Source organism: Drosophila arizonae, chromosome 5, assembly GCF_054131065.1.
Source record: "Drosophila arizonae isolate 15081-1271.41 chromosome 5, UAZ_ARI_1.0, whole genome shotgun sequence".
Lineage (NCBI taxonomy): Eukaryota > Metazoa > Arthropoda > Insecta > Diptera > Drosophilidae > Drosophila > Drosophila arizonae.
This window is the reverse complement of record NC_142925.1, coordinates 12,529,004-12,544,051: the sequence shown is the minus strand read 5'-3', so window position 1 is coordinate 12,544,051 and position 15,048 is coordinate 12,529,004. Positions and strand designations below refer to the sequence as shown.

The following is a 15,048-nucleotide window of genomic DNA, read 5'->3' as shown; positions in this document are numbered from 1 at the left end:
TTTATTGCAATTGATTTTTGGTGCCGCCAGCTGCAGAGCTGGACAGACACAGCCGGCCAGCCGTCCAGCCGTCCAGCCGGACGGACACAGCCGACACAGATACGGGCTCTGAGGCGAGACAAGTGTTGCGGCTGCGGCTTAAGTTTGTCGACAAATTGAAAACTTTTTGCGCAAGAAAAATAAATGAAAACACCAACGAGCTGACCGCAAAACCAAAGTCTTTTGGCCGCCAGCAGACCCCCCGCACACCCCTCCAAAAAAGAAAGAAAAAATGAAGTCAAAATCAGAAAAAAGAAAACAATCAAAGTAAGCGAGCAACAAATGCGACTCGGCTTTAATTTCACGCGTCTTGAGGACAGTAAGGCTAATTTTTTTTCATCTTCTTCTTCTTTTCTATCATAAATAAATAAATGACTGCCAAGTAGTTGGCCAACAAATTGGCAGTTGCGTGCAACAGCTGCTCAGGGCTGCTGTCGGCTAACCGGCTTAGCCAGCTATAAAATATGCATGCAGTGAGTGTCGCTGTGTCGCTGTGTGCGTGAGTGGGTGTCTCTGCGTGTGTGTGTGAGTTCGTCGCCATTTGACCCTAGGCGCCACCGGCTGAGCTGTAGCAGACGCTGTAGATGGATCGCGGCCGGTGGGGCAGATGCACCAGCGCGTGGTGCTGCACCTCGTCCGTCTGCACATCGGTGCTGGAGAAGGGGGATGCGCCGGTGATCTGGCTGAAGCGGGACTGATAGCCGCGTATGGCCGACACTCGCTCGCGCCAGGTGTGCCAGAAGTACTGCTTGTGTATGTGGCCGCCAAACTCAAAGATCATGGGACGCTCCGCCTTGAGCTGCGGATCCACCGGCTGCACGCTGAGCATCATGAGGCAGCGCTCGCGCTTGCGATAGAAATTGAAGCGTATGTACTCGAGCGGCACCATGCTGATCAGATCGAAGCACTCGATCTCCGGATCCTGGCCCAGGCAGCAATACCAGCTCGGCTCTCCATAAAGCTCATCGTCCCGGTCGAAGTTGTCGCAGCCGAAGAGCAGCTTGGTGCCCGTCAGAGCGATTTGGTACTGGCGCAGACCCACGCCGTGCTCATCGACTAGGGTGAAGGGACTCTCCACCATTACCGGCTCGTAGATCTCTTGGTATTCGGTGAGTAGAACTTTTTGCACTCGAAACATCGTGTCAGCAGCAATCGCAATCGCAATTGCAATCGACTTTGCCAACGACTTTTTGTCTATAATTTAATTGAAATGTCAATCAAAGTTTCGCTGCTTGCTGTTCGCTGTTCGCTGTTAGCTGCTCGGTGCTCTCTCTCTCTCGTCTTCTCGTCTTGTGTGTCCTCGGTCTGTCGATTTGTTTGTTCTGAGTTGAGTTTCTTTTGGTTTTTGGGCTTCGGTTTCTGGCCTGGACTTGTCCCAGTCACACACACTGTCACAGTAGCAGCGCCTGCTGTGTGCTATCCCAAAACTGTGCTGCAAAGTCGATTAGGCGAATGCAAATCAATTCAGCCCAATTCCACACTGTGGCCCCAAAACCGATTTGCATCTGAATTTAAATTGCTATTTGTCCTATCACCAGTCCACTCTTCATTCTCCAGTCTCGCATAGTTTGCCAAATGCCTGCATTATGTGCACTCTGTTGACCTCCGAGCGGTAGCCGAGTTCACGCTGCCCCCCATCAGAGCCATTGACGTCGCTTTTAAGCCATGTAATGCTGCTTGGCTTTTTGTGCGTCTGCAAATAGTCTACACTGAAGAAGGTTTTTAGAGCATCGAGTTTGCTTTTAAATAATATTTTTATTGATGGGCACAAGTGTGTACTTACATATGTGGACATAGAATGCTATCTCTCTCTTTCTCTCTTTGCTTAGCTGCTTTTGCTTCAGGCAATATAAATATGATTTTCATTACTTTAAATTAAGCTCCTAGCTCTACATATTTTATATAAATGTTTTTCGGAGTTGAGATAAGTTCCTTTTCTTTCAATAAACTAAATATACAAAATTTTTAATAAATTAATAACAAAATTAAATTGAATCATTAAAAAAAATATATTAAATGAATAAATATTTAATCTTTCAATAGAAATAAAAAAAATTTTAATAAATTATTAACAAACTTAAATATAGTTAATTAAAAAAACTAAATTATATGAATAAATATTTAATCCTTCAATAGAATAAATAATAAATAAATAAAGAATAAATATAGAAAAAAATCTTAATAAATTAATAGGAAAACTAAATTTTAAAAAATTTTTATAATATATAATAAAAAATTTTTATAATATATAATAATTAATAATAAATGGATAAATACTCTTTTAATGTACAATTCTGTTTAGATAAATTCAAACTTAATTAGCTTATACTCGTCATTTAAAGACAATATTTATATAATTATTATAATAATTATATTATAATAATAAAGACAATATTTACATAATTATTATAAAATTTGTATTATAATAATTTTATAAATATTGTCTTAAAAGATATATTAATTCATATATATTTTCACTTTAAAATGAATTCAACAAATAAAATAAATTCAATAAATTTCACTCTATTCATTGCCTTGAAGTATCACAATTGCAGATAATTTTGATCGGCAAATTGAATTTGCCTTTGTCAGTTTTCGCAATTCGTTTAGTTTTGTGATTTATGTCCGCTGCGCCATCAAGTAGCCTCGATGCTAGTAGATCTTGGCCTTACAACCAATTGCAATTGCTGACAAATTCCACTCAGAAATCCTTTCGAGCATTGAACAGCTGGCGCTGTTCACTCGATGAGATAAGCATATTTCAACGAGATTGACTCTAGCTGGGGCGAGAAAATGTCCTCGAGCTGTCATGTCCGAGATAATGTGCTGTTCCGGGCTCCGTACGAGTTCTGCTTGTGCCAAAGAAGAGAATCATCATCAATTAATTGAGTCCTCTGGCAGAGCTGTCACAATTGCCACATTTACGAATTCGGGATTTAATTAAAAACGTTTTCTTGGGCAAAATTTATGCTCGACTCCATACGATGCGATGCGATGCGATAAATAGTCAACCGAAATATTGCTAGCCCATTAATTTGTGGCAAATTGTGGAGATTGCCGCAAATTGCGATGCGGTAATTAATGCAACAAATGTGTTTCACATCTAAGACGCTTCTAATTTGCAACACTTGATTTCGAGTGGTTCCATTGAAACTGTTTGCCCATCCAATTCGAGTGGCGAATGGCCTTCAGCCAGCCCATTGGCTTTGGCTTTCAAATGGCCGCAAAATGCATTTCCTGCCCAGACCTCCGTTCAAAGATTCGAGATGGCCCATTCCAAGCCTCCTCCAGCCACTAGTGGATGATGCGTCGACTTGCCCACTCGACTGACTCGATGGCTGCCTGGTTGGCTGACTGGCTGTACACGTCAATTGTGCTTAAACTGAGTGCAGCAATTAGGTAAAAGTGGCTCTAGCAACAATACACACAAAGCACATTTACACAAGCATACGCATGTGTGTGTGTGTGTGTGTGGTTTATTGCCGTTTTGAGCTTTTCATTACAAAACATTTCAGGTCTTTATTGTTAAATGCGACGCAACATGAAATGGAGAATCAACCATTGCTCATACATACATACATATATAGTACAGCAGCAGCAACAACAACAGATAAAATTAGGGATACTTTACAGCTACAGTTACAGTTATAGATACAGCTGTGGTAGTCAGACACACACACACACACTTACCTGTGTTTGTTATTGTTCGCTCGCACAGTCACATATTCGCTGCCATTATTCACCTATAGCTAATAGTGTTTACCTCTGCTCATATAATATACATATATATACCTCTCTCTCTCTCTCTCTCTCTCTCTCTCTGCTGTGTAATGTGTACTTTGTGGCTCACTTTGATGCACATTTCAGGCAGTGGTTTTTTCCTTTTCGGTACGTAATGCCGAGTGCATAAAAGCTCTATTAGCATTAAAGTGCCGCATAATGTTAAGAGTCCGCACTTGAAATGGGCTCGCAGCTTTATTGTTAAATATGACTCGCACGCGAGCGTTATAAGTGGGCCACGCCTGCTTTTTTCTTTTTTTTTTTTTTCCTACTTCAAGTTTTAGACATAAATTGTTACTTCCCGGGCAGGTACTTGAAAATTTAATTAAAATTTGGCGTTGCCATCAGAGGTGCAGGAAATTTGTGTCCATTTTAATGCCACTTACACACAACTTGGTAAAAAATTATGCCTACTGTATATATAAAACATATGTATAGTAGTTAAATATAATTAATATGAACTTTTAAATTCTATAAAAAATTTGCAATTCCAGCAGATAATTCCTTCAATATGTGAAATGTGGAAAACATAATTAAAGCATTATTTAAAGCAGTTGAAATATGCCCATTAGTCTTATTAAACTCATATTTGCAAACAAAAATAAAATAATAATTAAATACTAAATTGTGTTAATGCTTTTTCTAGCACAGGTTAAGAGGATTTGGTAGTATTTATACATATATGTTTACACTTCTATCTTCAATTAATAAATATGAATATTATTTATATCACTTTTCCCTTTTATTATTAAAGTAGGCTTTATTCAGGAGCAATTTATCGATTGAAATTATTATGCCACAGCCCTTTCTCTTTCTTGTTCTATTTTACTCTTTTTCTCCCTCTCTCTCACTCTTATTTTCTCTCTACCTCCTTCTCTCTCTTACTCTCGTTTTATCTCCTCCTCTCATGCTTTCACTGCCTCTCTTTGCCTTTCTCTCTCTACCTCTCGCTCTCTCTATCTCTCACTCTCTCTCTCCCTCTCTATCTCTCATTCTTTTTTATACTCCTCTCCCGCCTACATCTCAACTGTACCGACTCTCATTTAAATTCATAAATCCTTAAAAAGTTCATGTCTGATCCTAAACTTCCCTATTTTTTCCATATATTTTGTTAGCCAGTGTAGTCAAATCACAATTTCAATAGCTGTCATCATAGCTGTAATCAGTTTTCGCACGTTCATAATAAACCAATCACATTAAAAATTTGCACTTTATTTAATATGAATAAAAATTAATTTATATCTATTCAATTAATCTGCAACGATATCATTACATAAGCCAGCATACTCAATATACCCTATACAATGGGCTGAGCACCTCATGTGATATACGTTTCCTGTAAAGACTTCAATTTCCCCTTCAACTTTAGGCCTCTAATTGCTAATTAGCTACTACGCCCACATGGAAATCTATCTAGCCCAAGCTACTTTGGCACTGCCTGTAGGGTATCTGCATAGTGCACCTCGCTCTCATCTCATCAGCCGTTAATCACTTCAGTTTGACATTTGCACCGCATACGCTTTTGATGTAATTAATCGCGTTTTTATTAATTGGAAACGCCGTTCCCATCGCCGTTGATGCGGTTGTCCTCAATACGGCCATGAGAGCAGCACAATGGGCGGACAGGTGGGTAGCTGAGTAAGGTGCTTACATAACTTTGAACATAAGCTTTGATATTTTCCCCTCACACACGCGCTTAAACTTAAATGGATTTAGTTCGACTCACTATCTGCATTTAAGACTTAAAAGCTAGAGCTTCGCATATTTTAGCTCTCTCTCTTTGCCACTCTTCTCCATTTCAGCCATGAAAAGTAAATCGCATTCAGTTACTTTTGTACGCCCAATTGAAGCAGCCATCAAAATGCTGAGCTGAAGTGGCGGATAAAAGTGGAGGCAGTGTTCAGCATGCAGATGTTCTATTAAGTGGGAATTACCGAAAAGAGGTTGTCAAGCCAGAGACATGACACTGCCATATGGCTTCACACTGTAGCACAGTTGGCAGCTAGTACCTTGAATAATACCCTGTAAGTATGTCATGTGAGGTAGTTTGAGTAACGAAAGTGTAGGAAAGTAAAAACTATTTCTGCAGGCTCTCTCTCTCTCTCTCTCTCTCTTTCTACTACATCTAAGACCCCTAGCCTTTGCTTTCTCAGCTTTTTCAAATATTCAATGGGGTATCATTTATTTTAATATGCCCTACTCTAATATTTCACTACATCTAGTTTACTTTTTGCTTTGTTTTGGGGAAACTGCTTGAACGAGTATTAAACTATTTACACGGTTTATCTTTATTGGCATCGCATAGTCGCAGAGCTTAAACTCAATTTTTGCATTTGGCGCTTATCGCACATCCGCATCTCCACCGACACATTTGCACAATTGCTTGTAGCTGACACGTCCGACAGACAGCCAGAGAGACAGACAAGTCCAAGTCCAAGTCGAAGGCGAAGGCAAAGTCGAGGCATAGGTAGAGCCAATCTTTTACTGAACGTGGACTGCCGACAATGTCTGTATTCAAATGGCTATGTTTAAGGTAGTATGTGTGGATGTGTGTGTGTGTGGGTGCGTATGTCTCCGACAGGTGTGGGACCACAATCTCTGCACTTGAGGCAGATTTATTTTATACACATATATGTACACATGTATATATTTACATGTAAATGCCTTAACTTTCTAATGCAATTCACGTGCACACTCAAATGCAGTTGTGCGTGTGCGTTTTTCTGTTCCACTTGTTTTTATACCCTGTACACAATGATAAACGGTATATGTGGTATATGACAGGTTGAAAAGGTAAACTACCCAGATGAAATTTTTTGATCTGAGTGGAGATGCTCAGCAGCTGTTGATAATTTCATATACTTCTCTTACTTTATCCTGATGCTTTCTTATATCTAATATATGGATATCTAAGTCATTCCCAACCAACATGGAGCTGATCTCAGCTCGGCCTATACTCTCGCAGTTTTCATTTCTTTATTGGGTTTTTACCCCTCTGGCAGTTTAGCACAAACTCTAGGGTATTTTCTAGTCGGGCATGTGTAACTTTTGAACTTTTTTTAATGATTTCCTTTGTATGTATGTGGAGTTGCACTCGTTATGTTTAGGTAGAGTTCACATAATGTGCAAGTCCTTACAGCAGAACTATTTCTGCCAGGATAATGTTGCTACATCCATATATATATGCTTTATATATGCAAGATGAATATGTGTATATATATGTATGCAAAATTGCTCTGGTATCGGTTGCTCTGCTGTCGTTCCCCCACTCTGCCCGCTGGTGTAATGTACTGTGTGCAGCTTATGTGAAAACCACTTGAGTTTGGTCTATGCAAACATGGCTATAGATTAGTTTTCATCTGATCAAAATATTTGCGAAGCTTTCCTCTCAGCCAATTAACAGCTACATTTCGGGCACGGAGCTGACTTTAAGGTAGCTTTAAGTCACATGAGAACACAAGTGGCCGTAATTTGGTCGTTTATTGAGTGTCTCTTGGTGTGGGAGAGAAGGAGAGAGACAGCAGATAAAAGCCTATCGCCCAGCTGCTGATTGTTTCGCATTTTAAATACTCTAAGAACAAACAGGAGTTGTATGAACTCACAGGAATGCAGAAGTTGAGTGAAATGTTAATTGATATTTACTAATAATTAAAACATATATAACAAATAAGTAAAATAAAAGGAAAATCAAATTAAATATTAAAAATAAAAAATGCGTAATATTTAAAAAAACATGAAAAATTAAAATTAAAATTTTATGAATACAATTTTACTTTAGATTTATTTTTTTTTCTTTTTCTTTTAATTTTGTTTATTTTTTTTTAGTACCTAAATATTTATTTTATTTATTTATATTTCATAATTTTTAAATATTTTTATTAAATATTTTTGTTTTGAAGAAGTATAAATTGGTCTTATAATTTTACTAATTTCTTGTTTTCATATACTTAACTTTAAAAATAAACTTATTTTGAAATACAACTAAATTTTTATTGTACATTATTCAACTTACCTCTTAGCTGCAAATTTATTTTATATTTGACATTTACAAACATATTCATATTCATTTCATACTCATATTCATATTTAAAACTTCTCAAATGTCTACAAATAATTTTACTAATTTATTTTTGACTTAAATTTGAAAATTACGAAAACTTTTTTAATCTAAATTCATGTGGGAAAGTCGTATGAAACAGTAATTTTAATTAAATACTTGAACTTTTCATTCAAACTTTCTCATAAAACTATTTACGAAAATAATTTGTGTTAAAAAAAAGTTGAATGTTAAAACACAATTTGACAATGTAAAAAGCAAAAGCGTTGGCAAATCGCCGGACGCACCTGACTTTTTTTTCTACCTCTACAGTTGAAATAAATATTTGAGTTGTAGTTACGTTAAAGCTGTCTGTATAGAGAGAAAATGCCTCGAGTCATCTGTCAATATATGTTCACTTGTCAGGGTATTTGTGCATCGCTGCAATAAAGTTGGAAAAATCTCTTTTACAATATTATGAGAGCAGAGCAAGAGAAAGGCAAAGAAAGTAAAAATTGGAAAGCCAAGCAGAGCAACGGCATGGCTAGACGTCGAAACAAGTGACTGGTGGCTGGTAATTTTCTCAATATCGTTTGGGCTTCGTTTGTTCTACCCCTCAGTAGCAACAGCAGCAGCTGCCCTTAATAAGGTGTTGTTGAGCAATTTAATTTTATTGCACTTATTTTTGGCATCTGAGCTGGCAGACACAAACACAAACAGACACACACACAGATACACACACAAACAGACAGCCATATACATTTATAGTCCAGGCTTTTTGGCAGTTGCCTACTTTAATTTTAATTGGCTCCACGCACGTGAACCTAAATTGTTGTCCTCGATTGTTGTTGCTGTCGTTGTTATTGTTTTCGCCATGTCGACATGTTCCTCTATCACATTTCAACTCCCTACTGCCTACTCCCTACTCCCCTAGTCCATATACAGCACATTCGATGCTCTGTGCTTTGGTCCTTTATTGTTTCGCATATAAATTTGCTCGACGCTTTTGGTGTTTGGTTTTTGCAATTTTTGGCCTGCAAGTCGTTAACATGTTTTTATTTAATGCCATTTTGATGTGGCGCAAAGAAATTTCCACTGGCATTTATTGCCGTAATTAAGTGATGAAAAATGTTTCAAATGCTCTGCATCATCTCATCCCTAACCGAGCCGTGACCCTTCGTGCCGCTCCCGTTGCCGTTGCCCCCATCAAAGGTCATCAGCATCGACAGGGTTATAAATTCTGAAGCACAGACCCATTCACAGTGCTCTTAAGTGCCTTTATTCTGTTATTTCGACTGCTCCAAACGACTGCTCTAACGCATTCAGATCTTCAGTTTATGACCAGGCCGAAAGAAAAAAACACCTGACTTTTGCGCCGATTGCAACAGGCTCTTCATTAAATGTTTGTCCTTTTGAATGCCACAAATAAAGTCAAAATGCTTTCGTTTAGCTTGATATATATATGTATATATGTAAGTATGTATATACATTATTATTTTTTTTTTCAGGCAAGTCTATTAGTTTAATTGGATTTTCAAATGGAAATATGTGAAACTGCATTAATATATCCTGTATTCTAGAAGCAAGAGAGGGTATATATGATCTGATGAATAGTTAAAGCCTGGTTGATAACAAAGAGTTTGCCTAAGCTCAACACGGTTGCATTTTATTTTTAACTCGTTCATTTATTTTTAACTCGTTAATTTATTTTAACATAAGATTTTTTACTACTATAATTAAAGCTAATTTAATTTCATTTTTATTGAATTTTCAAGTGATTCAAAATATATTATTTTATATCCATTTATGATTTTAGAAATTATTTACAGGGTATGCTTCATTCAATCACACCTTGTAATATGCATTTTTTTCATATTTTCAGGCGAGATTTTTTTACAAGATTTAAATGCTTTGGCAAGCTTAACAAAGGCATTGCCGGCATTCTTGAACCCAAATCCGTTGAAATTCCACTGAACATTTTTTCATAGGAATCCACGCAAAAATGTTTGCTAGCTTTGCGATCTAACGCGCTAAAATTAGTTTTATATTGAGACAAACAAAAACTATTTGCACTTTGGCAGAAGGTATTAAATAAAGGTTAATTAATAATTATGAAATGAATTTTGTAAATATATAATAATAAATTAAAAACTAAAAATAAAAAAAATATATATAAAATATAATATTTAATAAAAAATTGTAGACTGCATAAAAATACTTATTAATACTATTTATGAATGTGCTCTGTCAGAACTATAAAATATTAAATGAAAAGCAGCTGTTTCTAGGACTTAAAATTCTATTCAAGAATTGCTAGAGTTTTTGGTAATACTGATAGAGCTACAAGCTTACTGACTAGATAAGGTGTTGAAATTAGTTTATTAATCCAGTCACGTAAGCAACAGGAAATGGAATAGTAAAATATATGCACTCAAATATGTTGGACAATTCAATTTGAGTTTTAGCTTTGACTGCGTCACATCTTCAAATAATCTAAAGTATATCTGGAATTAATTAATGCCTTACCTAACTTTCGATTTCCGCACAGCTCTAGCTGAATAAAATATAATGTCAGGCTTAAAGTAGTGCCACACCAAGAGACAGCTTTAAATTAATTTAACTTCCAATGTGGTCGATGTGGAAGATGCTTAAAATTCAATACACGCACTTTGCAGCCAAGAGTGCTTTATAAACCTGATAACACTCGGGGCCCTGTCGCATGCGGGCTACTCTACGTGTGCGAGTGTGTGTGCGTGTGTGTGTGCGTGTGTTTGCACGCGTGCGTGTGTGTGAGGGTCTTTAACAGAAACTGTCAGCCGGCTGGGAATTTTAATTTGGAACGCAAACAACAAACAACAAACATCAGACGAGGCAACACCGAAAACATCGACAGGCAAATGCTGTAGAAACATTTAAATTAACGTCTCCTTTAAAACGGTTGACACTGTGCGTGTGTGGGAGTGAGTGTGCGAGTGTGTGTTGGAAAGGCATTCATAAAACGAGCCCATAAATGGCAAAAGGGTCACACAAACACAAACGCAAACAGGCACGCACTGCCACACAGGCATGTCCATAAAGATAAAGACCATAACGTTGCCATAAACCGAAAGAGTGCTCAAGTATGTGTGAGTGTTGAATGTTGTGTTTGAGTTTTTTCTCTTCACTAGGTAATGTTACTGAAAGTCGTACAGAAGATACGCACACACACACACACGCAGGCATACTTACCCGAAAATGGACATTGAGCTGAGCGAAAACAATTTGCACAGCTGGCCATTGGGGCGTATGCGTAATATTGCTCATACGACCCAATGGCTGTCGAGTGCAGCGGCTGCAGCCAGACGAGGCGATCCCGCTGTATTTACAGACATTCATAATAAACCTTTATTCATCATTATACAGTTAAATAACATTTGCATTTTTCTCGTACATTAAATGTATTTTAAAATGTTTTCATATCATTTTGTTTGCTTTTTCCTTTTTTTTTTTTTTTTTTTTTTTTTTTTTGATTTTGTTTCTGTTGTTAAATAAATATTTGTGAACAATGCTAAATGAAAATTTAGCCATAATTTTTAATATAAACAATTTTGGTTATTTTCGTATGCATTTATGCGTGTATTTGTTTTTAGGGGCAATCGTTAGTAATTTTCCATTATTAGCTACAATTAAACTAAGCTCTGAAGGCTGAACAATATTTATATATATATACGTTGCTATTATTTTCTTGAATTTCTTTTTGGCAGAGATATGTTTATTTTACAGTTTTACAACTAGAAGTAGTACGAACTCTTAACTATGTATTTATATACACACATATAATTTAATTTTAATTTTATTTTATTTATAATTATTCTGCTGCTCTTTAAGTTCGTTTTCGTTTAGTTAAGCGGCTTAGTTAAATTATCTTGGGATTGCTACTTGAAATTCATATTCAATTTATGCTAAAACACATGATTTACAACAAAATGGCAACGCTGCTTGTTTAACTCTGTACAGTTGTATGTGTGTGTGGGTGTGTGTGTTTGTGTTTGTGCAAAATATTCACAACATTTGGGGCTCATTATTGTTGCAAATGTTTTGCGCTTGTTTGCGTGGCTAAACGTGGCTTTTGGCTTTCACTGAAATCAGGCGTTTTAGCTCTCGATTATTGGCTTTAGCGCATAATATATGTATGTACATATGTATATATGCATGTCTATATATATATATAGATTTGTTGATTAGTTGCTATAGTAGTACAATTAAATTTCATAAAGTCTTTCATTATTTAATTATCATAACATAATTATATACTAATCAATAGAATTTTTCAATCGGAGAACACATGCCATCTCTCTCTCTCTCTCTCTCTCTCTCTCTCTCTATACAGAAACCTCCTTGGTATATTTGGATCGATCGTTCAGATCGAGCACCAGCTTGTCGGGCCGCTTGGGTCGACCTGTGCTGCCGCTCGTCTTGTCCGTTTGGCTAGTGGAATTGTTCGATGCATTGGACACGTTGCCCAGCGACCTGGTCGCCTCGGCCGTTGGCTGTGCCACGGCTTCAATATCGCTATCCGCGCCGCCGCCACCGCAGCCGCCGGAGCTTGCAGGCTTTGCCTTATAGAGCGCAATGTCGTCGGTGGAGCGAGCCACCTGGGTCACAGCGATGCTCACCTCCACCTCGGCGCGGTCCAGCAGCTCGCTGCTGCGCGTCTGCCCGGAGAGCGGCTGGGGCGCGGGCTGGGTGCAGCTGCCACTGCGCCGTCGGCCGGCGGGAGGCGGCTTGTCGCTAAGCCTATACTTACTTCTACAGTTATCACAAATTTGATACGAAATGCTGACCTCGGCCTCGAGCAGGTTGCGCGGCCCGCGCTTGCAGCTGGTGGGCGGCGTATTGGTGGCCGCAGTGCGCACAGCGGGTCGCCGGCGCTGCGCCTGGTCGAGGTCCTCCGACTGCGAGCACATGCAGTCCAGCTTGATGTTGGCGAAGCTGAGGCTGCCCTCCTGCTGGGGCGAGCCGAGCTCCTCGCAGGCGGTGCGCGGCGGACAGCAGTAGTAGTGCTCCTTGGACGCGTCCAGGCACCGGCTGCAGATGATGTGGCCGTCGGCGCTGCGCCGGAGCAGCTGCTCTCGGAAGTCGTCGCCCGTTAGCTCCGTGTTCATCGACCGCTCCTCGTAGGCGGTTGTGGGCGTGGGCGTGGCCGAGGAGGGCGGCGTCTCCAGGACCATGGTGGGTATGCTGCCGCGTGCCGCCGCCGCAGCCGCCGCTGATGCTGAAGCTGACGCTGCCCTGCCATTGGCATTGTTGTTCTGCTGCAGCTGCTGATTGTACTTCTGCATCTCGGCATTGAGCGTCAGCAGGGGCAGCGCCGTTTGGCGCGCGGCCGCCGTCGCCTGGCCGGTGGATGCGTGCGTGGCGGCAGCGGCGACCATCATCATGCCACCGGGCGTCTTCAGGCCGTCCAGCAGACTCGATATGGTCATCACAGCGACGCCCTTGGGCGGCGCCATGTCCTGGATGCGCTGCAGCTGCATGCTCAGCTGGCGTATCTCCTCGAGGGCCTCCTGGTCGGACAGCTTGGTCTCTGCAAAGGAAATGATTGCTGGATGAAGTCGTCGGGCCGCAGCCCGATTATACTGCACAAAAAGCAGAGGCAAGGGCAAGGGCAAGGGCAGAGGTAAAGGCAAAGGTAAAGGCGAAAGCGAAAGCGCCGCCGCCGCTTTCAACTGGCAAAGTTGCCAGCCGAACAAGTTTCGCACTAAAAAAGTTGCGTCTCGTGTCAGAAGTTGGCCCAGGACGGCTCGGATCGGGTTGGGGTTCGAGGACAATTTAAATGCGTATTCCTGTAGCTGTGGCAGTCAACGAAACATGCGGCTGTGGCTGTCGACGTCGCAGTCGACGTTGACGTCGACGTCGACTTTTATACAAGACAGCCTACACTTGGCAGCGAGTGTCTAAGTGTGTGTGTGTGTGTGAGTGTGTGTGTGTGTGTGGGTGGTTGGGCTGGCTGTGCTGTTTGCTCGATGATAAATGGCCGTTCAATTCAACTGAAAGCCTGTCAGTGTGATTTAAGTGAGTCCACTCAGCACCACTTGACGCGACTTTCAAATATATACAACAAAAAAAGAGGATTTTTTTTACTTTTTGTTGCCGCTGGATTTAGATTTATGGCTGTGAAATTAAGCGGCAGCAGTGGGCCAAGAATTGAATTTATTATGTGCGCCTGTGGTGGCCTACACATATTTGCACAGAAAAAAAAAATATATATTTAAAATTCACCACACAAAAACAAATTCACATGAATATAATCTAACAACTTTGTCTCTAACTGAGCGGGTGTGTGTGTGTGTGTGTGTGTTGGTGTGTGTGTGGCTGGGTATATTTGCGGCTTTGTTATTGTTTAATTTAAATATGCAAATTGAAGGCAGCTAAAGCAGAAAGAAGCGAATGCACGCCATGAGAGAGCGAGAGCGAGAGCGAGAGAGAGAGATAGAGAGAGCGCTGAAAATTTAACGCACAATTTACGCAACCGCAAATGCGTCTTGCGGTCGTGCCGGGCAGCGTCGGCATAGAAATACGAGCAATAAAAAATTAAATATATAAAAAAAGAAAGCGCCAAATGAGAAAAGGTCGCTCATAAAGCATTAAAATATAAAGCGTCGCTCAGCTTCCCAGCACAGCCCCGCGCCGCCCCGCCCCACCCAGCTCAGACCCACCCAGTCCAGTTTGAAGCCTGGCAATAAACTGCGATGGCAGCGCGGAATTAAAATGCGGCCTAGACAACAAGCCGCTCGTAACTGTTTTGCCAGCGACTTAATCATTTGACGTGCCACGCCCACGTGTCAAAACAGAAAATGCCACCTGCGATTGCGCCCGTCCGTCCTTCCGTCCGTTCGTCCGTCCGTCAGCTTCGTCTTGCTGTGCTGGCAAAACTTTTGCTTCTATCTAATTTGTAGCTCGCCTCAGTTTATCAAGTCGGAGATTTGCCGTTTATGCCAGCGACATCCTATCAAAAGGACATCATCAGGCATTCAGCGACTTCGGGGAATAAACCCTTAACAAATTTGCCGCCTCTTGTGTAGTGGCTTCTAAATAAATAAATGTAATGCTTGGCATCTCGACGAGGAAGTTAACGCTAGGCTGATTTCAGCCACAGACAAGTGAGCGCTTGAGTGCCCCTCTGTCCCCCTCGCTCTCACTCTCACTCTCAC

At 40.2% G+C, this 15,048-nt stretch overlaps 2 protein-coding genes across 2 annotated transcripts in view; both read right to left on the bottom strand.

Moving 5' to 3' along the window:
- Nucleotides 1-307: 307 nt before the first annotated feature.
- Nucleotides 308-8,143, bottom strand: LOC108617637 (uncharacterized). The gene is made up of 3 exons (XM_018013476.2): nucleotides 7,832-8,143; nucleotides 1,823-1,987; nucleotides 308-1,748 (listed from the first exon to the last, which is right to left on the bottom strand). Exon 3 carries the CDS (start codon nucleotides 1,175-1,177, stop codon nucleotides 587-589), a length of 591 nt encoding a protein of 196 aa, XP_017868965.1. The 5' UTR covers nucleotides 1,178-1,748; nucleotides 1,823-1,987; nucleotides 7,832-8,143; the 3' UTR covers nucleotides 308-586.
- A 3,072-nt stretch (nucleotides 8,144-11,215) lies between these two features.
- Nucleotides 11,216-15,048, bottom strand: part of LOC108617461 (uncharacterized) — a 63,363-nt gene continuing 59,530 nt past the window's right edge. Inside the window, exon 14 of the mRNA XM_089469306.1 lies at nucleotides 11,216-13,421. Coding sequence (XP_089325432.1) covers nucleotides 12,217-13,421 — 1,205 coding nt within the window. The 3' untranslated portion in view covers nucleotides 11,216-12,216. The remainder of the gene's footprint in view (nucleotides 13,422-15,048) is intronic.